Source organism: Gallinula chloropus, assembly GCF_964237585.1.
Source record: "Gallinula chloropus genome assembly, chromosome: 3".
Lineage (NCBI taxonomy): Eukaryota > Metazoa > Chordata > Aves > Gruiformes > Rallidae > Gallinula > Gallinula chloropus.
This window is the reverse complement of record NC_140087.1, coordinates 30251961-30276640: the sequence shown is the minus strand read 5'-3', so window position 1 is coordinate 30276640 and position 24680 is coordinate 30251961. Positions and strand designations below refer to the sequence as shown.

The window sequence follows — 24680 nt, the reverse complement described above, 5'->3', positions numbered from 1 at the left end:
CCACGCATTGAGGTGTCTTATCTCTGGCCTCAGAGAATTTATCTCCTTATAAGGATAGCTAGACAGACTGAAGCACTTAGACTGGTGTAGTAATACCAGTATATGCAAAGCCAGCTTGGACCCAATTAGTGGCACTAAATGAATTCTAGAGTGGAGACTTGCATGGACCCTTGGAGATCTGTGAGGCTGGCATAAGTGATGTGCACTTCATCCACAGAAAGAGAGAAATGGTAAAAATTGCAAACTTGGTATTTCCATATGTCTGCAGGTGTTCTCTCCATGAAACTTTGGAGGGCAATGGTGGTCAGAAGCCTGTGGAATCATTTTTTTAAATTGATCAGAATCTGGCTTTAGCTGAGTCAGCAGAACATGGTAATTTTTCTTCCAAAGAAGAAACAGATCCAAAAAATGAAAAGGATTTTTTTTCAATTAGTGTCCATCCTTGTCCTTTAATGAAATAAAATTCACTGACTTCAGTAACAAAATGTAGGACATAAAATTTTATATTGAATACAAATTAGAATTTTAGTGAAAAACAGCTACATCCTTCTCTGAAGAAATTAATTGTCTGATGCTTAGAACTGAATGATGGGGATTGTGTTGAATAGAGTGACAGAGGAAAGAAGCCTGTTGGGGAGAAGCCAACAATTACCATAAGGCTATAATCAGCCTACTTGGCAGTGTCCACTGAAGCTATAAACTCCTTTCAAAAAGTCCAGGTACCTGTGGTGCTGAGTTTCCTGAGTGCCAAAGTTACATTTGCCTTAGGTGAAAAGATGGTGCAAGAGACATGTATAATCCAAATTGTTTTTAAAAGAACCAACCAAAAATAGACTCTACCTTGGACTCATCTGTTTTAGAGTGCAAAAAAAACCCCAACAACTGTTTGCAAGAAGAATTCATAAACTGGACCTTTGATTCTGCGAGCTTTACCTCATGTAAGAAAAAAAGAACAAAACAATAAAATATCTTGGGTTGGTTTTTTGTTTTTAAATAATGCAAGTACATTATTTACATCCTGAAAATTTTGTATTACAGCTGCACACCCTCCAATATTTCAAAGCTTCAGATGGGGGAAGGTATGTATAGTCACAATCCCCCCCACCTCACCCCACCCCATCTCTTTCTTCAACTTACATTGCGGTTCCATCATTTTAACCTGTACTCATAAAGGCTGCAGTGATAACTGGCCTTTTTATTTTTCTTCTCACAGGCTGCAAAATGTAAAATAAAAATGAAACAAATGATAAAACCATTTAGCTGCTTTGTCTTTCCCAATGGCTAGAAAACATTCAATTTCTTCCTTTCCCATTTTCCATGGTGGTATTTCCCCCTCGATCCAGACTGCTGTATTGTAGTGTGGCGTGCTTCAGGCTTTCCCCCTTTTTTCTCATCTCTTTGTTTGAAGAGCGTACCACTGAGAAGCAGCCTGCAACAGCCGGTGTGTGCCATGAATGTGCTCTCAACTGAAAAGCTAAGTGTCTGCTCAGGATCCCATAATAGTAAATGCAGGCAGACTTCTGGCTCCCACATGCACCTTTCTGCGGACTGTAAATCCTGTGGGCCAAGGGGAAGCTCAAGGTGGAAATGTGCTGGTTTGATTTGTACCCAGGATGGGTGCAGAAGCTGTTTCACAGGGGACCCTCAATTGGGCTTTTACAGAGAATGAGGCTGACTCAAACTGAGGTTGTGTTCCACACAAATTTAACAGCTAATTTACTTCTGAACTGGAATTTTTGACAAAATATGGCTTCTGGAAAAGTTTAAGACAAATGAAATTTTGTAATTCATTTTGACGGTTTTAAAAATAATTATCGTTATGTTTTAAAATGAATTAATTGGTTGTCTTGGCTTCACTCATCATTAGTAACTGTAATTCTAACTATTCCTTCTTAGGTAATTCTAGTTAATGTAATCAAATAACGGATTTAATTGAAATATTGTGCTTAACTTTAAAAAGCTCTTTAGAAAAATCACACTTGTTCATTGCAGACATTTTTCCTGGTAAGCTTTCCAATTACAAGAAAAGAGATTTTCTAATAAGAACACAGTTCATCGGGAAATCCAACAGCTATAACTCTTCACAATAGCTGGAGTTTATTAGAACCTCATCTTTCAGAGTCCTGCAAACAGCTATCAGCACCACCTTTTGCTCAGAATCACATTTGTACCAAGAATAATGGAGAGAAGCTTCAACAGCACTAACTTACAGCATCAAAATCCTGAAGCAAAGCAAAACCTGCATTTGTTTTTTGGACTATTTTGAACTATTCTCACTTCCCTAAAAAAAGTCTTGAAGTTTCCAGAAGAGCAGCATTGACACTATGGCTGTGGAGATTGTGGACATAGGAATGATGAGGTGTGGTCAACCCACCCTGTTGGCATCTTGGCCTGTTCATTGCCCTGTGTCTGATACCTATGCTGTAGCAGCAATCCAGGGAATCACGGACAATTCTCCTGTCTTTGTTCTGTGGTTCTGCTCTTGCAGTGTTATGTAGACTTTTCTGTGGGAAGCTTTTAGTCTTGTGAGATATTTAAGAGTTTAGAGGGAAATGCACTTAAAAATGCTATGGATGCAGAGGGTCCTGCCTTTCTTCCTAGTGAAAAACTGGGCTAAGGTCCATGAATGCTTTTGTTGAAAGGCTTATTGTAACATCATTTTTAAGAATTATGAACTTCTCCATGAATAATGAGACAGTTGTACATTTATCTGAGCTTGTCTGGTTTTGCCATATTTCGAAGGTGGGGAAGAGGAGGCTGAATTTCTTTCTGCTTTTCAATAACAGTGCTTCCTTAATACTCTGCTGGATTCAGAGTAATTGGTCAAAGTCATTGCAGATTCAACTATAAACCATAAAAGGAAAAGGAGATTGGTAGAAATTAAGGTTTAATACATCTGCAGCATCTGAGGTTATTAAGGTCTACTCAGTTAAGACATTTAGCTCTGTCCTGATAGTCTTATGTTGTGCTACTCCTCAGCTCGAGTAAAAGCAGAATTGAACCCAAGTGATCTAGTGCTTAAGAGTATAATCATCTCGTTGTTAATGGAAAGTCTTGGCCAAGATTTCGGAGTTTATGTAAGATCATTATATAAGGTTATTAAATTGCATCCCACATGCCACTGTGAAGGTAGATCATCCCTACTGAAATACGAATGTTATGCTAAACCAAGTCATAGAGGGATGCGCTCAGTAAAGCAAGTATCTAAAAAGGTTTTAGCAAATCTACAGTGTTCCACTCTATTCCTTTCCTGTATATTTAATGATTTAAAATGAAGTAGATCTAAAAAACTATAACTTTTTATGTTCATAAGGGACAGTCAGACTACCAGTCTCTATTTAAAGCTGTGAGTTATGTTCTCCTTTTATTTTCCATAAAAGTTGAATTCAGCATACATTTCACAGGCAAACTTTCAAGTATGTCCAAACTCTGCATTTTTGTTTTGGACCCTATGAAGAATTTTAAAGCAAAGCCTTGTAGAATCAAAAAACCCTGTGTCAATTTACTTTCTGTCACAGGCTGCTATTTTCAATGTGATCTTTGATGTGATTTTTCTACCTATTCCTTTGTTTTTTAGAATGTGTTCGGAAGAGGATTGGTAGTGGAAAAACTAACCTGTTGGAATCTCCCTGAAAACAAGAACTCACAAATATATCCAGAAACGTTTTACAAACAGAAAATCTGAGTTTAGTCAAACACGGAATCACAGTGTTTGACCTTTTTGCCAGGTCAAACATGGAATCACAGAGAGCTTGGAAGAGACAGAACTCTGAAAGTCATCTTGTCCACTCTCCTTGCTCAAGCAGACCCAGCTAAAGCAGGCTGCCTAGGACCATGTCCAGATGGCTTCTGAATGTCTCCAAGGATGGAAACTCAACACCCTTTCTGGCCAATCTGTGCCAGCACTCAGTCATCCTCACATTACAGAAGTATTTCCTAATGTTCAGAGGGAACCTCCTGTGTTCCAGTTTGTGCCCACTGACCCTTGTCCTCACACTGTCAACTACTGAAAAGAGCCTGGCGTCATCCTCTTTGCACCCTCCCTTCAGTTATTTAAACACCTTGATAAGATCTCCCTGAGCCTGCTCTAGGTGGAACAGTCCTGGCTCTCTTGGCCTTTCTGCATAGGAGACATGCTCTAGGCCCTTCATCATCTTTATAGTCCTTTGATGAGCTCTTTCCAATAAGTCCATGTCTCTTGCAATGAAGAGCCCAGAACTGGTGACTGCACTCCAGATGTGGCCACCAGTGCCACAACCTACATTGTGTGCTCAAATCATATTTAAGAAAAAGACTTTGAAAAAAGACTATGATTGAAGAAGATTTTTTTGGAGCCTGCTTAAAAAAATATGTAGCATTTTTACACTTGAGGATGATTTCAGGGTGAAGGAAGGAAATGCTGTCAAGATGAATGCAGGCTAAAGGGTACATGAAAGGAGACCAGCCTTTTTAGTGAACAGTCTTGCTGAATTTTCTTTCTTCCTCTGTTCTTGTGTAAGTGATTTAAACTCCCTACCAACTGATATTGCAGCTCAGCAGGCATCCAAAGGCAGATGGAAACTACCAGTGTGCACTGTACTCAAATGTCTGAAATAAAGGATGGTATCTCCCTCCAAATTAGGCTAGCACTGAGCAAAAGTTGTAACTGGGCAAGAGAGGGTAGAACTAGTGATTTAAAGCAATCTGACTGTCATAAATCCTCTTTTTTTTATTTTTTTTTTTGCCAGACATGCTGTGCTTGCCTGTATATCTGTAAGAAGAGACTCTTTCTGCTGGATTCTCCTTTAAAGAGATTATATTGCTTTTACATAAGGATAGCCACACCAGAAGATATAAAGGCTTTTGGAAACTTTCAGTCCCTTCTAGGATAAATTTTTTTCAGATTTTTGTTCTCAGATGTGGAATGTAGTTTCTGTACAGGTAAGGAATCCGTGGCTTGCCAAAGTTGATTTGCCAATGATTCCTATTGGAGTTACTCTAGCTTTGTTTCATTACTCTAGAGCTAGTTTCTGCTTTAGGCAAGATCTAACGCACAAGTGTATTTCTCTTGTCAGGTCACCCACCAGATCACTAGTCTGGCTGTCAGCTTCATTTCTTCCTTCCTTCAGAATAATATTACCCTTCATATTCCATCTTGTACAATAGCTACATCTAATTACTAGACAATCCACGGTGTCCTTACTTCTGGCTGCAGCTATTTTGCAAGCAATTCCTTCATATATTTGAGAGAATTAAAAGTGGCAGTTGTCTAGTGTTCAAAGAAATAAAAATTGCATTGTTTGAAAGGGTAAATGGATGAGTAAAAACCCTCCAATCCACTAGCAAGCAAGTCTAATGGTGTCAATTAATTCTGATAAATGGACTTAGTCTCATTTTCTGTAGTGTTATTTCATTGTTATTCATTTGTAAAGGTGAAAACAGCAGCAAAAGTAAAGAACTAAGCCTTACTGGGGTTATCCCTTTGCTTCCATCGGTTTAGTTGCAGTTTCCAAATGGGAAGAGATGTCTGGGAACATTCCTACTAAATTTGCATTTATTTTTTTATATAAGGTGCTGTAAAGTTATTCAATTAAAGAGGCCTAGATGTGTTTGTAAAGCATGATTCCTCCTATGATGTTTACAAACACTGTATCTTATGAAATTAGCACAGATCAAACTAGCTTATCCTTATCCACATTACAATCAAATAAGATGGGGGATCTTCCACTTAACATCTGTCCAACTAACAAACAAGATTGAGAACCACCATACTGGTCTGTGTTAACTGCTGTTTTCCAGATTTTCTGTTAGGCAAGGCCCTGAACTGGGATGCTCTTTCAACACGGATGTCAACAGGAACCGTTGCTCCACAATGGATGCTCAGTGTCTGCCAGTATCAGGCCCTCAATCAGCTACTTCAGAAGTCAGAGTTGCCACCTAGGCAAATATGTGTGCTATAACATTATTAAGGGTGACTAGACAAGATTCACATCTTCTCTGCCTTTCTCCCTCACATAATGAATATCTGACCCACTTTTCTAGTGAGAGGATCTCCATCTTATAAGTGTTATCTACTAGGAGTGCAGACTCATTTCCATGATGCATTATCTCATTTTTTCTCTTAAAAGCGCTAGACGTTTATTCCTGTTTTAATTGACATTTTAAACCGATTTGGAATGATACATGGTTAAATTATAAACCTTTGTAAGATGGAAATTTTGCTGCTAACAGATTTAAGTAGCCTACTTTAATTTTTTTTTTAATTTCCCTTTTGGCTTGGAACTACAGGCTGCATTTATTCCTGTGGATAAAATAGACCAAGAGGGCTCTGAGGTAGACTGGCACCATGTACCCCAGTCCATAAAGCCCATATCCAAAACAGGGTTTCTGCAACTCTGACAGGTCATTGCCTGAGACCGCAAGCTTAGACGCTGTCAGAACTCTACCAGGGAGTTAACACTTCCTAACAATTTAACTGTACAGCTGATTGCTTGAGCCCATATTAGACCCTGGTCCTGCTTAGTTTACTTGTAGAAACACAGCTAGTATTTTTAACTTGGGAAAGATATTTTTTGTTCTTTTGCATGTCAACTATTAAAGTTTTTATTATAATCCATGATGAATTCAGAGGATTTGCAAGGCCACCTTGGCACTTTGAAAATGACACCATTTATCAGTGTGCCTTTCTTCAGCTTATGTTTTGATCTCAGACCCATTTTGACCTCTCATACCTCCATTTCTGTGTTTTCCCACAGACTCCTGAGTTAATGCACCTTTGTGCAAATACGTAATTGTCCAATTCACAATGAAGAAACAAAAAAGCAGCTCAACCCCTATCAGGGAAGATTTCAAAGGCTCCAAACTCCTAACAGCTGAAAATCACAGCGTAAACTGGACTCAGGCATCCTCAGCACTCTTTTGTTTTTTCTTTTTTCTTTTTCCACAGCAACAGTCAAGCTGTGTGCTGGTGACAGAAAATCTGTCATGACATTATGAATCTTCCTTCAGCCACTGTTCCACACACATCAAGCTGAAGAGCATTTTGGCACAGGCAGTTGGGAAACAGGCATGAGTAGCAAGAGAGAGCCAAGATGCTGATGCTCTGAAGCAATCCATCTCTTAAACAGCCTCTGAGGAGACATCAAGCTGCTTTTCCCTAGTGGAGGTGATTCTGCCATTGCTTTCTCTCCCTCTAGTCTACTCAAGAGCAGCTGTCCCTGAATACACTCTGCGTGATGCACCAGGGCAGAATCAAGATCATTTTCTAAAGTTAACTAGATTTAGTCTGCTATCTCCTTCTCAGGAGCTACTGTCAGCATCTTATACACAGCTGAATTAGAATGAGCCTTGTGTAATCCCAAATCCCCTCTGAGAATGTATTTATTCTTCAATTTAGGAGGATTGCAATTCTGATTTTGTTGTTTGGGTTTCTTCATTCCAATTTTCTTTACAGAATTGTTTGCTTGAAATAGGACTGTTTTCTGCAGTTAGACTGATGAGGGTTTCTTATCTTAGTAGTGTTATATACAGAGAGATCTATGCATTTGGGTTTTGAAGCATCAGAAACATTTATTAAAAAATTGTTAATATAGTATGCTTATGTTCTACCCATTCTCTAACCTGCTTGTGTTATCACAGATGGGTAAAAATATCAGTAAATACATAAACCTCCATCTGTTTCTCAAAATGAAATGAACTTTCAAAGTTTAAAATATTAAGGACAAAATCCTGATAAAAAACCAGAGAGCCCAGGGCTGATTTGATGTTAATGAAGTTTCTACCACTGATTTGGGATGAAAGGTAACAGATTGGCTGCACAAGAAGCAAATTCTCAACTTTTACACATTAACTTTCTTTTTTGTTTGTGTGTGTGTAGGAACAAATTTACCTCATACCTTTGAAAATAAAAACGTTTATCAGTTTACACGGAGTTAGACTCAGTTCATAGTGTTAAGGGACTTTCCAAAGCAGAGTTCTTGCTTGAAAACTAATATGAAATAATTTATATATGCTGAACATCTGCATAGTGTCTTGTGTATCTTTGTGTCACCACCCTAATTTCCTGGTAGGCCATCAGCACTTTAGCAACTAGCCCTTGGCAGATGCTTGCCAAAATAAAAGCAGTGTGCATCTTAGGGCTTTCGCCTAGAGAAGTGCATGATTCCAATTGACTCAGCATGTCCCACAAGGCAATGGCCTGCACCAAAGCTGCTTCTGTGTGGCAAATCACCCGTTGCTGCTGCTGCTGCAGGAGCCAGTGGCTCATGGTTCCCACCCCTACTCCAAGGCTGCACGAAGACCTCATGTTTCCACAAGGCTTTGGAGGTAGATGGCAGGGTGCTGGGAAGAAGAAAGGAGGAAGATAAAAGGTGGATGATCTTGGAAACAGGGATTTCTGGGTTGCTTTTCGATAAGAGGCATTTGATTATTTTGGCTCCACAGTGATGAACGCAGGCTCTCATGAAATTTAGTAGGTTAATTTTACAATACGTTACTGTTTTTCTTATATCTTATCTCTATAAACCTTTTGCTTTCCTGGTAACATTTTGATCTCCTGCATTTTCATCTTATTATTCAGTAGAAGCAGGTGGAGGGAAAATACCAGAGAAGTAGTTTGCTGCAGCTAGTGTACTTGCGACCTCATCTATCATAGCCTTCCACCTTGTGGCATCGTTTATGTGCTCCCCTCTTTCGGAAGGTAACATTTCACACCTGTTTCACCGGGAAGTGGACAAAGCTGCCTTCACTTGTCACCACAGGAGCTCTGGGATACGCCCTTTATTGAGTCACACCTCAGGTAGATTTGTGCATTGGCTCAAGGAGGGAGCAGACTTCCAGGAATTATTAGGCTAATGCTGACAATCTGTCCCAGTGTCGCAGAAGGGCACAAGCCCAGGGGTTGGCAAGCTGGGCTGAGATGCCCTGAGAGAGCTGTGTAAACAAGCGTGCGCAGAGCCACCTGTCCCCAGCCTGCCGAAACATCCCTAGAACTCCAGGAAAATTGCTTCCCGTGCGGGAATTATGAAGCAGAGTGAGCGTATGAAAGATCCTACCTCTTAGGAAGATGTTCTTCTCCCCTCTTAAGGTTTTTTGACTTTAGAGATCATCCCTTTCTTTTGGTTTCAAGGGAAAAGAAATGCTTTACTTGGGTATCATTTAAAAAGCACTGTTAACATGGTTTACAGAAGTATGAAAAAGAAATACTTGACAAGCTATTTATTTTTAGAGTGTCTTCTGCTTGTTTTTCCAAATGCTGAGAATTTGAATTTCTTATTTTAAGTAGCTCAGAGAACCTTGAGAGGCCCATTTCTGAGGACTAAGTATTTAAACCCTTACCCCACGCTCACCCCATGGTGCATTCCAGTGACAACAGGAATGCCAGCCAGGCAGCTTTCTCTCATTGCCTCAGCACTGAGGATACAGAACCTTAGAGACAAGGTGATTTAAGACTGATTTTCTAGAATACTACGTTTGGTAGCATGTGTGACAGTTCATGTAATGGATTTTATCCAGCTTTAAATTTTACCTGTCAGGAGAACTGCTGCTCCTTGCCTAAGAAAGCACCGCTGCTGCCCATTGCGCTATCACCTGAGGCCAAGCAGGTTACACTGTCCCACAGATGCATAAAGCACGAGTTCCTATGCTAGCTAAGCTTATTAGCCCTCAGAATAAATTATTTGCCAGGGAAGAGAGGGGATGTTTTCATTTTTTGACCTCTGTTAAAAATATAAGGAAGTCCTGTGATGTTTTAACGTATAAAAATGCTAAGAACGGAGCACCTTTTTCATTCAGTATTTTTTAAAAATGTCACCTTCTATTTCATTAAAATAAAGTTCAGTAGCCTGCACTCTGTGTTCTGCACTAGAGTAAAATAATTCCTGACATGCTTTTCCATATTTGCTTTTCTTGGGTGCGGTGCTTTGAAAAGGTAAAATGCAGAGTGTTGAGCATGTCTTTCAGATGTGTTGTCCTATGAGTTCAGGGAGGAAAAGAAGAGTTAAAAAATTAGGTTTGTAAAAAAAATAAAGTGGAAAGTCAAAAATATAGAGATTTTCTTTCCTTCCTGAGAGGTTTAACAAAATCGTGGAGCTTGGATGCCTCTTTTTGTACCAGTCCACCTGGTACTCCCAGGACAAACGTTCTGCTGCAGACAGGCATATCAAACAGAAGAATATGGATTTCAGAACATATGACTATAATTTATTCCATTCAATTTTTTTTCTGTTTACATCCTTTATTGGTTTCCCTCTTAATAAAACTTTCTACCATATTTAAATAAGATAAAGCAGCCATGACCCAGGGATTATCTTGTGTAGAGTCATGGAAAACTTAGACACAATTTTTTGCTTCAAACTAACACTGAATATGGAATATACCAGAAAAAAATAATATTAATCTCAGGTAGTAGAGAGGTGAAAAGTACAAAAAAATCATGTTTTCTTTTGTGGCTTTGTGTTTGTTTGTTGGATTGTTTTTTGGGTGGGTTTTGGTTTTTTTTTTTTTGTAATTTAGAGCACCATGCACATTGTCTGTTAGGAATCAGAAAATGATGAACCTCCTAGAGAAAAAAAAATATATATAATCCAAAATTGTGCTTAGAACTGTATCTGTCATCTCATATTCATGGCAGAGAGGACAGAAATATCTTCTTGTAGGCCCAAGTCAACTGCTAAACCCATGCAAGGAAAATGTTCCTTTTAATAAAGAAAAATATTTGTGTAACAGGGTCATCAGGAAGAAGTTTCAGACATAACTCACAGCAGTCATAGACAAGTTATAAGAACTGGAACAGAGAGGTTTCTTGCCAAGAGTAACTCTTGTTTACTGCCAAGCTGGCAAATACCCTATCTTCCTTGGCATCTCTTGGGTGTGGGAAACTAGTCATGGAAGGGTCACAAGAAATCAAATGGTAGGCATAGTTTTTGTGCAGGCCACAGTGCGGAGCTGCTCGACATCTGAGTCCCTTTCTCCCTTCCACAAATCTTCAGCAGTTGTTTGAATGGTTCCCTCTAAGGTAAAGACTTTCCAGCTCGTACGCTTTAATCTTCTACAGAACCAAGTGAAGCTGTGTGATCATCTTCACTTGTCCACAGGAAGCCTTTTCATATCCTCCAGACTCCTGTTCTGCCAAGGTCTCTTGTAGGGCAGACATTAGGCACCTTCTGAGCCTACTGTCTGTAGTAAAAGGAGAAGCATTATCAGGCATCAGAGTGTCCCACAGCTTTAAAATTCACTGAGCACCCTATAAAAGGGACAGAGGGTAAAAAGACATGACTGCCGCTCCAGGTGGGAGACGAACGAGGAAGCAAAACAAAACTGGCAGAATGGCTGGCCTCCCCGTGCCAGTGTCTTGAGATTTTTTGTTTTGAACAATGTCATTTACAAGCATTTGCAAGAGATCAACTGGTTTCATGTCTGCTCAGGAAGCTGTGGTAACAATAAATAAGGTTGGGGAGATGAAATTGCAGGCTTCTACCCCTACCTTGTAAAGCCATGGCACTAAATACTAAATGTGCAGCTCTCTGGAGAAAACGTTTTTGAGTAAATTACAGACTGTCATGTCAGGAGTTTTACTGCGAATTGTGCAACTCTCAGGCTACCAGAATCATTGAAATTACACCTGCTAAGGAAACCTTTTCCTCTGTCCTCTATGGCAGTGGTGCTTTATGGAGACTTAAGAACAGAGTGACATTCAGTCCAGCACCTTCAGTACCTGACTGGTACTTACCTGTTGGATACTTTAGTGAGGTGGTCTTCCTGAAGTAAGCACCTAAGGTCTATATCTGGAGAGAGGAAGGTCCTATAGAAGATCTCTGGAGAGATTTATCATCTGCCCCTGAGGTAAGTGGGCAAGATTTTCTTGTTAGGTACTTGAGAAGCTCTGTATTTTCTCCACTAAAGAATACTGGTTCCTTCCCTGCTGATGCCCAGGCAGCCATTTGGGGCTTAAGGTACTTGAGCAACATCCTGACCATACCTATTACAATAAACTGGCCAACTTCAGGAATCAGTTTATCTCCACTGTTTCCAATCTGAGCACAACGTGATAATCAGCCCTGCTTTGTTATTGTAAACTGAGAAATTTACTGTCCTGACAATTATCAGTGCCAGTAGATGTACCAGGTCTGGCTGGGATGGAGTTAATTTTCTTTGTAGTGGCCCATATGGTGCTGTGTTTTGGATTTGTGACCAAAACAGTGTTGATAACAAACTAGTGTTTTAGCTGTTGCTGAACAGTGCTGGCATGGCACCAAGGATTTCTCTGTTCCTTGTCCCCCAGCAGAATGGGGGTGCAGAAGAAGTTAGGAGGGGACATAACTGGGACAGCTGACCACAGCTGGCCACGGGAGTCTTTCAGACCGTATGACATTGTGCTCAGCAATAAAAGCTGGGGAAGAAGGAAGAAGGGGGAAGGTTCAGAGCTGTAGCCTCTGTCTTTTCTGTTACATGTGATGGAACCCTGCTTTCCTGAGGACAGCTGAACACCTGCCTGCAAATGGGATGCATTGAATGAATTCCTTGTTTTGCTTTCCTTGTGCACTCAGCTTTCCTTTAGCTATTAAACTGTCTTTACTTAAACCCATGAGTTTTCTCACTTTCACCCTTCTGACCTTCTTTCCCTGTCTGGCTGGGCAGGAGTGAGTGAGAGGCTGCGTGGGGCTGAGCTGCCTGTTGGGGTTAACCCACAGCAATGGAGAAGTGCTCTAAATATCTGTTACCTTTAGGAAGGAATTAGAGAAGAAAAAAGAAAAAAAAAAGTTTGCTCTGAGATGTACTGAATAATTTTTGGTTTTAACTTTTTGCTGTTAGCAAGTCTCTATTAGGCAAGGTACTATTTCCCCAAACAAAGGTGTGAATAGTTGCCTGTGCTGTTATGTAAACAGAAGACTTAATGCCTGTTCTGATTTTAACACAGGATGGAACAGAAGAAAACAAACATCACAGGATTCACAAAAGATATTTTTAGAATTCTAATTATTTGTTTGGCTATATGAACAATTGAATTAACCCTTCAAACAGATACAAGTGAAAGCTTCTTACTAAAAGCTGCATGCACACCCACTCCCCCTTTCTGTAAATGGTGAGGAAGTTGGGGCACTAAGAGGTCAGTCATATAAAAGCTGTCCTCTGTCACGCAGGCTGATGGAAAAACAGAAGAAAAACAAACTTAGCATCATTTGCAGACACATAGCTCTTGAGATTTTCACTTTACTGAAAGACCAGTAGAACTAGGGAAAGCATGCAATTGCATTAGGTCCAGAGAACCTGTTACAATTATCAATTAGGCTTTCCTATTACAGAGAACTACCCTAGAACCTACTTAGAATTCCCTATATAATGAGTGACTAGCAAAGTTCATAATATAAGGTAATTTTAATTGTCTTTGCAGGTTTTTTTAGGGTATGCAACTAAGAGAAGAACAGTAGTCTGTGCTCTACCTGGACAGTTCAAAATTACCAAACAAATCTGGCACCAGAACCATTTACTTAATTTTAACCGAGATTCTGAAACACCTCATATTGCATTTTGCAAAGTTTTCTCCCATTGCTCTGCTAATGGAGTTTCCACTATGGAATCACAGAAGATAGATCTGGGAAAGACTTATTACATCATTTGTTCTACCTTTTTTATTTTAGAAAATGGCAGTGATGTCTCTATCCCCTTCAATCAATTCTTTGACAATCCTGAAAACAAGCTTAAACTGACAAGATTTCTACATGCTCAGTCTAATCTACTTACAAAACCCCAAACCAACAAAAACCACCCTCAATACCCAAAATAGAAAAAATAATTACTAAAGCAGCTGAAGTGACATTCTACATTTCAGACCAATAATTTCTCTACTTTAGATTTAATATGCATAAGATGTTCAAATATATAATGGCATTCCATTCTAAGGAGTGGAGGCACTCCAAGGGTCATAAAGCTCACAAAAGCTTCAAAATAGTGTATAGATGTCAAACATGACATCTTAAGCTATAACATGCTTTAAAAATAAAACCAGGTGTCTTTAAGTTTCAGAAATTAGACTGATACTTTTACGGGCATTCATGTTCCAGCATGCAAGGCAAAAGGCAACCCTAGCTGTGCATGAACAATGATGGGCTTTATTTCCATTCAGTAAAGAGACGATGTAGTCATGGTGGGTAATTCTGTGAAAACAGCATCTCAGGGGTAGTTCAAAAGCAAGCAGAGTGCTAGAAATTAATAATAAAAAATCAAGAGCAAACAATACATAGTGCATCCATGTGGACTACTGTAACAGATCTAGTCACACAACTCAGACAGAAGATGGTAGAATACAAAAGGTGCATGGAGAGACATGAGGTAGATGGATAGATGGAAGAGAGATCAGGATAAAACATGGTCTGGGTTGTTTTCTGTATCGCAGAGATTAAAATAGAGAAAACTATGGAAGAAAAGACAGCTGAAAGGGGATATGAGAGTCCTATAAAAACTTGATTATCTTGGGACCAATTATTTACTGCTCTTCACAATCATAAGAACAAGGAGACATCAAATGAAATGAACATCCAGTAGGTTAAAACAAATAAAAAGATGTAGTAGTTCACAGGGTGCGTAGGTCTGCTGCAGAATTTATTGCTACGGGAAATTCTGAATGCCAAAAGTTTAGATGAGTTCAGGAAGTCGCTTCTAGAACATGGCTTGACAAATTAATGAAAGTTCCATCAAGGGCAATAAAACACAGAGAAATAACCTCTGGGCCAGGAAGTCCCTAAGTTGCAGATTGCCAGATGTTGTGAAGAGTTTTGCTGCGGATGGGGTGAGGAGGTACTTGTCCTCTTGTTTTATCCTTTCCTTGTGCCAGGTCACTTCCTGAAATGGGATACTGAGCTAAATGAACCTTTGGTCTGTAACAACATCGCTAGTCTTACATTGTGCCCTTGTCACTGAGCAGAGGTAACAGTGGCAAACATCCTCCCTTTTCTTCCTGTGTAATACCCTTCCACCTCTCTGCTATATGTATAGAACACACTGCAGAGTATCTTTGTGAAAGCACAGGCTCTGGCTCATCCTTGCTCCAAATATCCTCTGCCTCCAGGTAAAATTGGAAGTAACGGCCAAGGCAGGTCCACCCTGGTACTGCCTCCAGGACGTGGCATTGTTTAATCCCTGGTGCATACATTCTGGCACGTATTTATAAATGCATTGGGAGCAAATAGATGATTTTAGATTGGGGCTGGATGGCTGATTCAAGTGAAAGTAACACAGAAACACAGAGGAATTGTCACTTGAAAATGACTGAACTATGCATGTAACAGGATGCACAGGCTCCGAACAGAACTGCGTGTCCATTACTCTATGGTTCAACACTAACTGTGCTCATGAAAATAAAGAACTGATGCATCTCAAGACACAGAGAATTTAAAGCTGTTTCTGAAAGTGGTTTAAATACTTTGACTTTCCAAGTGAACTCTGTTTAGCAAGAGACCATCAGCCACAATTTTCAAGCCTTTTTTCCACTAAAATTACACCACACCGGTTAAAAAGATGAAGTGGAATCTAAAGCTTATGCTTTCAGATTTACAGAATATATATTATTCAATAACTAAGTAGTAAAACAGGTCACCATATATTCACATTTATGACTATCTGCCTTTTTCCATCCCTGAATGAAGACAACTGCAGTATTAAAAGTACAAGCAGTGAAAAAAAAAAGTTTTGAATGCAAAATACGAAAAGTTCAGTCTTGAGACTCTCATTCACACACACTAATTTTAAAGCTGAAATTTCCTATTTTAATTAGAGTTTGAGTAGGGTAAATATAGCTTGAATTTACTATTCTCTCCTCTTCCCCCTCACAAGATGTCCAACCAAATAAGGGAATTGTTTAATCAAATTTTGAAGTGAAATGTTAAATTGTGCCTCTTGGCAGCAATCATCTCCCAGAAGTTTACATGTTCCCAGTGCTTGGCACTTTCCATTCTCAGCGTTTACCTGTTGCAGATACGAAACCAAATATACTACAGGACATACCATGAACAGCTGCAGCAACAGCACCAACAAAAGCAACATGTGTTGTTGGGCCTTTGGTTTCCAGGTGCTTGAGACACAGCTGATGTTCCTTCATTTTGTGACTGCTGCCTCTTTCTCATTTCAGCTACTTCAGTGCCCAAGTGGCTATAAGAACACAGACATAAGAGATGTACAGAATTACTACTACAGACCGTCATAAAGTACATTCACATTTCTACAATCATCTCTGATTCTACAGATTCTTACAGCTCGTGGCAACACAAGCACGTGGCCATCAACTGTGCTGGCCAAGTAATCGTCCTATTGTGTTAAAAGCAGTTTCCAGAAGACCACATTTTAGTGACGCGCTTGCGCTACTGTGCCTTTGAATCATGGCTATTCTTATCGCCTTGGCCAGACAAAAAGGACTGTTTATTACCCTTCTGAACAGCAAGCTACGCAGCTTGTGTAGCACTTGGTAGAGCCTGAGTTGTTCCTTAGCATATGACTATCACAGCTCTTTCCATTGTACTAAAAATACAGCAGGATGGTTATTCACTTTAAACATGAGCTGGAAACTGATCTTTTTTACTTTTTGACTTTTCTGGTCAAAGCCAGAAAATTGATATAGAAGATGTTATATCACAGGCGCTAAGAGCTGTCTGTTAAGAGCCAAGATTATGGTAACTGTCATAACTGGGGAGTTCAGTACTTCAGCGTTATTTTCCATAAATAAAAGGAATAATAAATATGGATTTACAAAATACTTTTCCAACTTTGGGACTATTTTCTGGTCACAGAAGATTTTCTCTTGCTCATTGCCAGTCTTTCCTAGGTTTTATTAGGCCAAGATATTTTTCTTTCCAGTGACTTGCAACAAGCAGCTGGAAGTAATATTCCATGTATTACTCTTAGTTTTCAAAAGAAGTTAAAATATGTTATTTAGGAAGGCTTAGATGTCAAGATCCTTCTAACGGCTCTCATCCTCTTTGTACAACTACTCCACGTTTCCCAAACTAATGACTATTGCAAGCATACGTAAAGTTGAATGACGTTAGTACTTTTGCCTTCAAACACGTTGCTGTGGGGAGGAGTCCAGTTTAAAAAAGAAGCGGGTAGAAGATGGCCTGGTGTGAGCACTGCGGGCTGTGCTCCACACCCCCAGGGCATCCTGCTGAAGCCAGGAGTACTGGGGGGCAGGCAGGATCTGGCTGATTTACCACCAGGATAATGTCATGCACAGAACACCAAGAGTTTTGCTTCTCAAATGCCTACGTGCATTCAGACAGCAGCTGTGAGAGTCTACATCTACATTTACATGGTTACAAAAACTCCTGAAGTTCTCCTTCTGCAGTAGTGTCCTTATGCAGACTTTACACACAACACCATGGAGCAAGGATACTGAGCTTCAGAACTCAAACTTGTGATGCAGAGCTTGAGGTTGGTTGTTATTTCAGCTTCTTGCATAGCTAACTTTTCCATCTACCCTGTCACCAAATGGAATTGAATGATTTCTGCAGTGTTTGGTCCAAAGAAACAATGAAGAACCATGTAACTACTTGTGGAGAGAGCACATCATGCTGCTGATATTACTTCTTTTGGTAGATAGTTGCTGAACTCTTGAAGATCAAAATGGCATATTAAAAAAAACCCAACAAAAAACCCCAACAAAACCCCAGCCCACACCTTTTTTTTTTTTTTAATCAATGTAAAGATGTGTTGCTAACACGGGATACCCTGACATAATTGAAAAAATGCCCATGGTTTTACAATAGATCGGAAGGAAAAGTCTTGAAATATAATATTTAGCTCAGACAGTGAGTGACAGCATGAGATCCCTTTCTTCAAATTACACTTGCTGAACTTGTGCTGACTGCGTGTGATGTGGTTAAATTATTTCATAGATAGCTGTGTCATGCTGGGAATGTTCCTTGCTTCAGCAAATGCAACAGCTATGGTTGAAGAAATTATAGTCAGATACTTTCACAGGGAAGGTTTTTTTTTTTTCTTCTCTTAAGTAAGATAGAGATTCTAGAAACATTCATACAAAATGACAAAATTTATTCATTTCAGAAACTGGTGAAATTACTCATATGTAAATCTTGGGATTCGAAAATATCCCATGCATTCCACCTGTGTAACTAAAACTATGCATTTCTGTCACCATTTCAGATATATATAGGACATGTACTATGGCTTGAATCTGTTGCACTATGATAGAAGGGGGCAGGATGAAGGTTATCCATTCAGACACGACGATGACTGTTGGTGACTGCTGAGTTTTGTAACACCTTTAACACAGAACAAGCTGCCATCCCACCAAAATAAATGTTTCTCTCCCTTCCCACAGGTCACAGTCACTCATTCCCTCACCTGAGCTGTCCCCTTCTCTGTGCTGGCAGAAGGATTTGTACAGGCACTTGGTGAATTGGATAAAAGAGTAGTCATGATTTTAAATTAATCCAGAGGGAAAAAGAAAAAAATAAAATAAAATTAGTCAAAACTCGGTTCAAGTCCCAGTCTTGTTCAACTTGGGAGGTTGTGAGTACTTTGGCCAGAGCAAAGAAGGAAGCAGAATAGTGTAGCACAAACATCAGGCAGGCGAGGGAAGCATGGGGACCACTTCCTTCAGTCCCTGCTCACGCTGGCATGAAACGGATGGGAGTTACTCAGCTGCAGAAAGGCAAAATCTGCAACTGCAATTCCCAACACACAGCATGTGGCATATCTGGGGGGAAAGAGTCCGAAGTATGGCTTCACAGGAATGGTCCATGCGTCAGCCCTGCCCAGCAACTTCTACTACTGAAAATTCTCCAGTATTCATCTTTCCATATGGACTACTACAGTCAACTATTTTCAAGGTTTGCAAGTCTGACAGTACATGGTAGCAATAGGAGTTGTGAGGAAACATGTCTCTCTATTGCAGAGCATTTCAAGAGTTTACTTCCAGGATGCTCAGAGCCCCCAGGCTAGCCAGTCTTCACAGTGGGACTTCCTGCTTTACGATGCTTTGACTCTGCTCTGGAGTACGGGGATGGACATGACCCTTTCCTTATAGTGCGTTATTTGGAGAAGAAAGAGGGCAGTCCTTAATTCCAGGTACAGTTCTGTTAATTAAGGATGTATTTGAGGGGGGAAAAAAATCCCCTCCTCAAATCTTGTACGTTGAACATCCAGGGATACTTTGTATTCTAGACATAATACAGTGTATTTGGCTACTTGAGACTGAGGCATTAATTACAATGCTAGAGTGCTGCAAGGGGTTATAGATTGAAATGTGTTGTTAACACTGATACTGTGTAGTGGGACTGTCCTTAGCTTCCAGTTACAGCAGTCGAAGATCTTACTGGCACAATGGGACAAATCTGTATTTAATCCATTTCAGATTCTGTCCATTCCACAGCTGATGTTGTTGTTCCCTTCGAACCTTGCTGCATCTGACAATGTAAACTATTATTTAGCTTGGTGTGACTGGCACACTGATCAATAAAAGCATGAGGCTGAAAATTCAAGCAGTGAGACAGTTTTCTCAGTGAATCCATGGATGATGTTCACTCATCTGGTTTAACCACTGGCCCTTTCCTTTCACAAGCGTTACATCCTCTTGGGGAGCTTCTAAACTGAAGTCTGTAAGAAATATGAAAAATCCAACCCATGATGCAAAACAATAATGTGTTTACTGAGGATGAAGTAGGATGGGTGGAAACTTTAGTTTCATGTTTATTTTGGTTGCATTTCATGTTTCATGTTGTATTTGCAAATACCAGATGTCATCTACGCACAACTATAATTGATTCCATTAGATTATTTAGGATGCACAAGCAGGAATATCTTAATTCTTGGCTATATTTAGAGATGGACTGTAGACAAGGGTTTATATTTGGTGCCTTGGTCCAAGGCATGAAAAACAAATGTAGAAACTTTAATTCAGTGAGTCAGTCTGATGAGATAAATTATTTTTCTGTAATTAAGTGTGAAAGTTAGTACATAACTGTGAAGTAGTAGAATACTGGGAACTGATATAGAACAGACCTTCTAGGGTAGTGGTACAAACTACATATATTGTCTCCAAGATCTCAGTTTTGCTTTTATCTTTTCAACATTTTCATTCTTCCTGAGAACCTCTTGCTTGACAAAAATACCTTGTGGTGAAGGTGGGCCTTTCTCCAATAGAAATAATATTTTCCCTTGAAATTCTATGATCTCTCATACCGTCACAACACAGTTAGAAGGTTCTTCTGCCGGGTTTGCACCTGGTTCTTTGCCTCCATTTGGTGGCACGGTTTACTAACAGTGTTATGATTTCTGTTTGTGCTGATAGGAAATAGGAATAGTATTCTATTTTGTCCGACTGACTCATTCTCTTGGGGGTGGGTAGGTGTTATGGCCCTCTGAGCAATCCCATAATCACGAAGGATTTCATTTTGCAGAACATCTGCTGTCTCTATGCTGCAGCTGAGGAAAGGACCCCAAGGGTACAGCAACTGTTTATTATACAAGTTATGAGACAGGTAGTTCGTGTAAGATGCAGAGCAAGGAAGTGTGTACAACCCCATGTGCATCTGCACTCCTGCGGTGCTAGAGGAATATGAAAACTAAAAAGCCCTTAAAAATTTTGGAGTAAGGTTTCCTGTCAGTTGTGGAACTGATATTGCTGTGCTTAGACAGTGTAATTACCACTTAATCCGCTGGGTACTCGGGGGTAATTATTACAGAAATCCTCTTGTGCACAGAGCAGTATCTTGGGAAGAGAGCTCAAAAAGGAGTAACTGATGGAAGAATCATTTGGTTTATTACATTTATACCTGGGCAGCCCAACTGAATACTGACTATAGTAATTTCACAGAATGCCTCTAGAAAATGAAAAAAAAGGTAATTTCTCAAAAGTTGCACCTCCCTGACTCTCCACCTCCTGCAGGATTTGTGAGAAGCTTTTAGACTGTTTCCCCCAGAAATTCCTAAGGTTTTGGAGATGGCACAAAGCACAGGCTGTGTCATTTCAGTCATTTCAGTGGCTCGACATCTATCCTCTGATGAAGCAAGAGCAACCTTCTCCCTCACCCCCAGTCCCTGCCCTTTATTTTTTTCCTAGCTTCAAAAGTCTGTCATTACCACCCCACCAATTACCTGAACCTTTGGCACTGTCCCATCCAACACCCTCTGCTCATTTTGGAGCTTCTCTCTGCACATGGCCTTCCTGTAAGCATTTCTGTTCCCCTCTCAGGATTGAAAGGGCATTCCCTGAAGAAGTGCATGAGCTAGGAAGTCCTAGAAACAGCCTGAAACACCATTAGGTATTGAGAAATCCTTATCGTACCTTCTGGAGGCATTCCCTAATGGCTGTTTTGAAAGAGAGATATCTTATAAGGGTGCAGATAGACACACAACCCATCATTTTATGTAGCAGGTAAGTGGCATTATGTCTTGTGTTGCAGGTAGAACATATAATGGCTTTGATTTCAAGATGGAATTGGAGCAGAATCAGCTAGAGCAATCTGTTGAGAAAGATCACCTTGCATCAGAAAGGAGCAGTCAATGACTTAAGGATATCAAGGGTGGTTTAGTCTGCAGGACTTAAGAAACTTAGCCCTTAAAATACTTTTTTTTTCTTTAGGGGTGGTGATCTATCACATAAGCTCTTCTGCATTGCTTTGTTTCCATTAATGTTGCCAATAAAGGACCAAAACCTCGACTGTGTAGTGTACAGAAATTCAGACTTTATACCAGGTTATACCAGCCCCAGGTGTGAGTCTTATCGATCTCTTAACCATACTTCATGTTCTCACTGTCTTAAATGGTGTTCATCTGGCACACAGATTCCTAACAAGAACTGGGTTTAAGTTTAGGGTTGTTGAGCCTTCAAGCCCTAATCATTAAGGTAAAGACTGCCCATTTAAGAACTTGTTGAGGATTCACTGTAAGAAGTAAACGTACACTGAAGAAGGCTTTGTATACTGTGGATTCAAGACTTCCAACTATCATTTTAGATTTTCCACATATTCAGAAAATCTCAACATTTATAAGAACAGTGTTCCATTAACACTTCTTTAACATTTTAACTGTCTGTTTGGGGACAACTAGAGTGATATTTACAGAGTTTTGATTGGTTCCTTGGGTTTTAGTGTCCTCAAACAGTCAGTGGGAGAAGTGACAAAGATATCGCTGAAATGCTTTTTTTTCCCAGAGGAGTTAGGTGCCTTATTGAATTTTTAATAGTTAAGAACATTTTAGATTCCAACACTAAGCAAAACCCCTCAGAGAATGCCATAATCATAGAATCATAGAACAGTCTGGGTTGGAAGGGACCCCCAAGGATCAGAGAGTTCCAAGTCCCCTGCCACAGGCAGGGCCACCAACCTCCAGGCATGATCTAGACAAGGTTGCCCAGGGCCCCATCCAACCTGGCCTTGTACATAATATGTTACTTCTAATGATCTTTGATATCTTTTTTCTTTTTTAATTCATAGATTTTAAGGACAGACTAGCATCTCTCTTACTACCAGAAGAACGGAACGTGGCTTTGATGAACCTACTAGTTCAATAATCTCACAGATGCATGTGCTGCTCTTGCAATGAAAAGACATCCTGAACGCAACACTGATCTTTTATTTTTGCTGTCATCATTCATCTAGAGGAGTATCTTAAGGATACCACAAGCTAAATGAAGACAGACCAAGAGCTTCATTCAGGTGACTGTGAGCTATAGGGATGTCCATATGCCTCTTGTAATGCTGAGTAGTGAAATCAAGACAGCAGATCCATGGGCACCCTTTTAAATGCTGCTGACCACTTACACAAACTTTGTGGAGCAATGGCATTCATATCAGTCACTCTCTCCAAGAGAAACCTTGACACAGGTATATGTGTCAAGGTATATCTCTTTTGCCACTGAGTTCTGAGAGCCATTCAGTATTTCACAGATAAATTCGTGTAAAGTAATAAAGAAGAGTAAGTCTACCAGACTTACTCAGTGTAGTTACCAGGCAACTCAGTGTAGTTGAGTTACCTTGGGGTCCATTTATTTGTATCAATGTATCTGTAGTCGATTACAGAACAATTAGAAGCTATTGGCAACAATGGAAAATTAATTGTGCCTTAATCAGTTTAAAGATAGCCTACATGGAAAATGGCAATTAATTGCAGCAGTATGGAAAGTTTGAAGTGTGTGCATTTTTAAGAAATTGTGTTGTAGAAGGAAAGATCAGTTCAAAGGCCAATTTCTAAATACTGTTCCAGTGAACAGCAGCAATATTAGAATTTGAATTATAACTCCAAATTATAACACATATACTTCTCTAGGTTATTCAAAAACTGTATTTTGCACCATGTCTAAGTTCTAAAAACATGAAGAGTAAGAAGGTCTGAATTAAAGCAGAAGTTGATGCATGTACTTGTAACTAGACCTTCATATTGCACCCATCCCCCATGTTGATGTGACATACAGGCCAGCACACAGATTCTGTGTTCTGCATATTGAGTTCAGCTGATAACAAACATGTCTATGTTATAGCTTTTAATTTTAAATGCCTGGCTGCCAACATCAAGCTGTATGAACCATTGCTCTTAAGTCTGATGGTCCTACTCTGATTACCAAGGTGGCGGAAACATGGAGAGAGTTTATTTCTGTTAAGTAGCTTGAAGTGCCCAAGACACCCATGGCCTCTATTCGGTCATTCTTGTATAAATAGCAGACCACCTTTTCATAGTAACTTTTAAAATTGTGGGGTTTTATTACTTTTTGGCTTGGAGAACGGGTTATTGCACCTAATGATTTTTTCTTTCGAGCCACTGAAGACTAGAGTGTCTACAGTAAACATCTTGTTCTTCTATTAGCTACTGCAACTCAGCAAAGAGTTTTGAAACATGTACACCTCCACCATAGAGACATCTTTCTCCTGACAGGCTGTCTGCTCTGGAGATGTTTGACTCTTTTGTAGTCTTTCGGAGCAAGCCCTAAGGTCATAATGTGGACAGTCTGTCTGTTGATGGAATAGGAAGAAAAAGAAATTGTGTGGACACTTGGCAGAAAGTTTTATTAGGATGGAACACTGCAGAAAGTGCTCAGATGTTTTATTATGACAGAACACTGCTATGTGAATATTCATTTAAATTGAAACCGGGCAATTCAGCTGAACATTATAAAACCCTTGCCTTGTGTACAATAATATTCTTTTTATGACTTTGCCAGACAGCTTCTATGCTCATAAAGGATGTCTGGGATTTCTTTTTTATTATTTTATGGTGAACTTAGTATCCTGAGGAAGCCCTGCTTAAATCTCTGCATCACCAAGTAGATATGCATTTGTACTTTTGAATCAGACATTACTGCTCAGTAACAAAACATTAGGCCTGACAGTAATGCATTATTGAAAAGTTTGAGATGCCTGCATGTGGTTTATAAGGAGCTGTACTAGAATTATGATTAAGAGCACTCTACAGTCTTCAGGAACATTTTATAAAAAGCAAAATGTAAAACTCATCAGGAAACCTTTTAGCTTCTTTAAGCATTTTGTTTTTATTTGTATGTGTTTGAGAAACATCTGAGAATATCATTTTACACTGCATTTACCTCCCTATCCATTGTGGCTAGTATGGCTGCAGCTGACTGACTTACACACATGAAGCCACTAATCTTTAGAAAGCTGGAAAGATACTTTCCTCACAGGGGCCTGGAGGGGGGGCGGAATACAGATCTTGTTATATTGCTTGAAAATTAAAGAAGT

General features: G+C 39.7%; 1 protein-coding gene across 2 annotated transcripts in view; it reads right to left on the bottom strand.

The window, feature by feature from the left end:
* The window catches only part of RGS17 (regulator of G protein signaling 17), a gene marked incomplete at both ends in the record, with an annotated part of 28148 nt that extends 12051 nt beyond the window's left edge, over positions 1-16097 (bottom strand). For both annotated transcript variants that reach the window (XM_084261928.1, XM_084261929.1), the window contains one exon: positions 15979-16097. In XM_084261928.1, coding sequence (XP_084118054.1) covers positions 15979-16097 — 119 coding nt within the window. The remainder of the gene's footprint in view (positions 1-15978) is intronic.
* Between the last annotated feature and the right edge of the window lie 8583 nt (positions 16098-24680).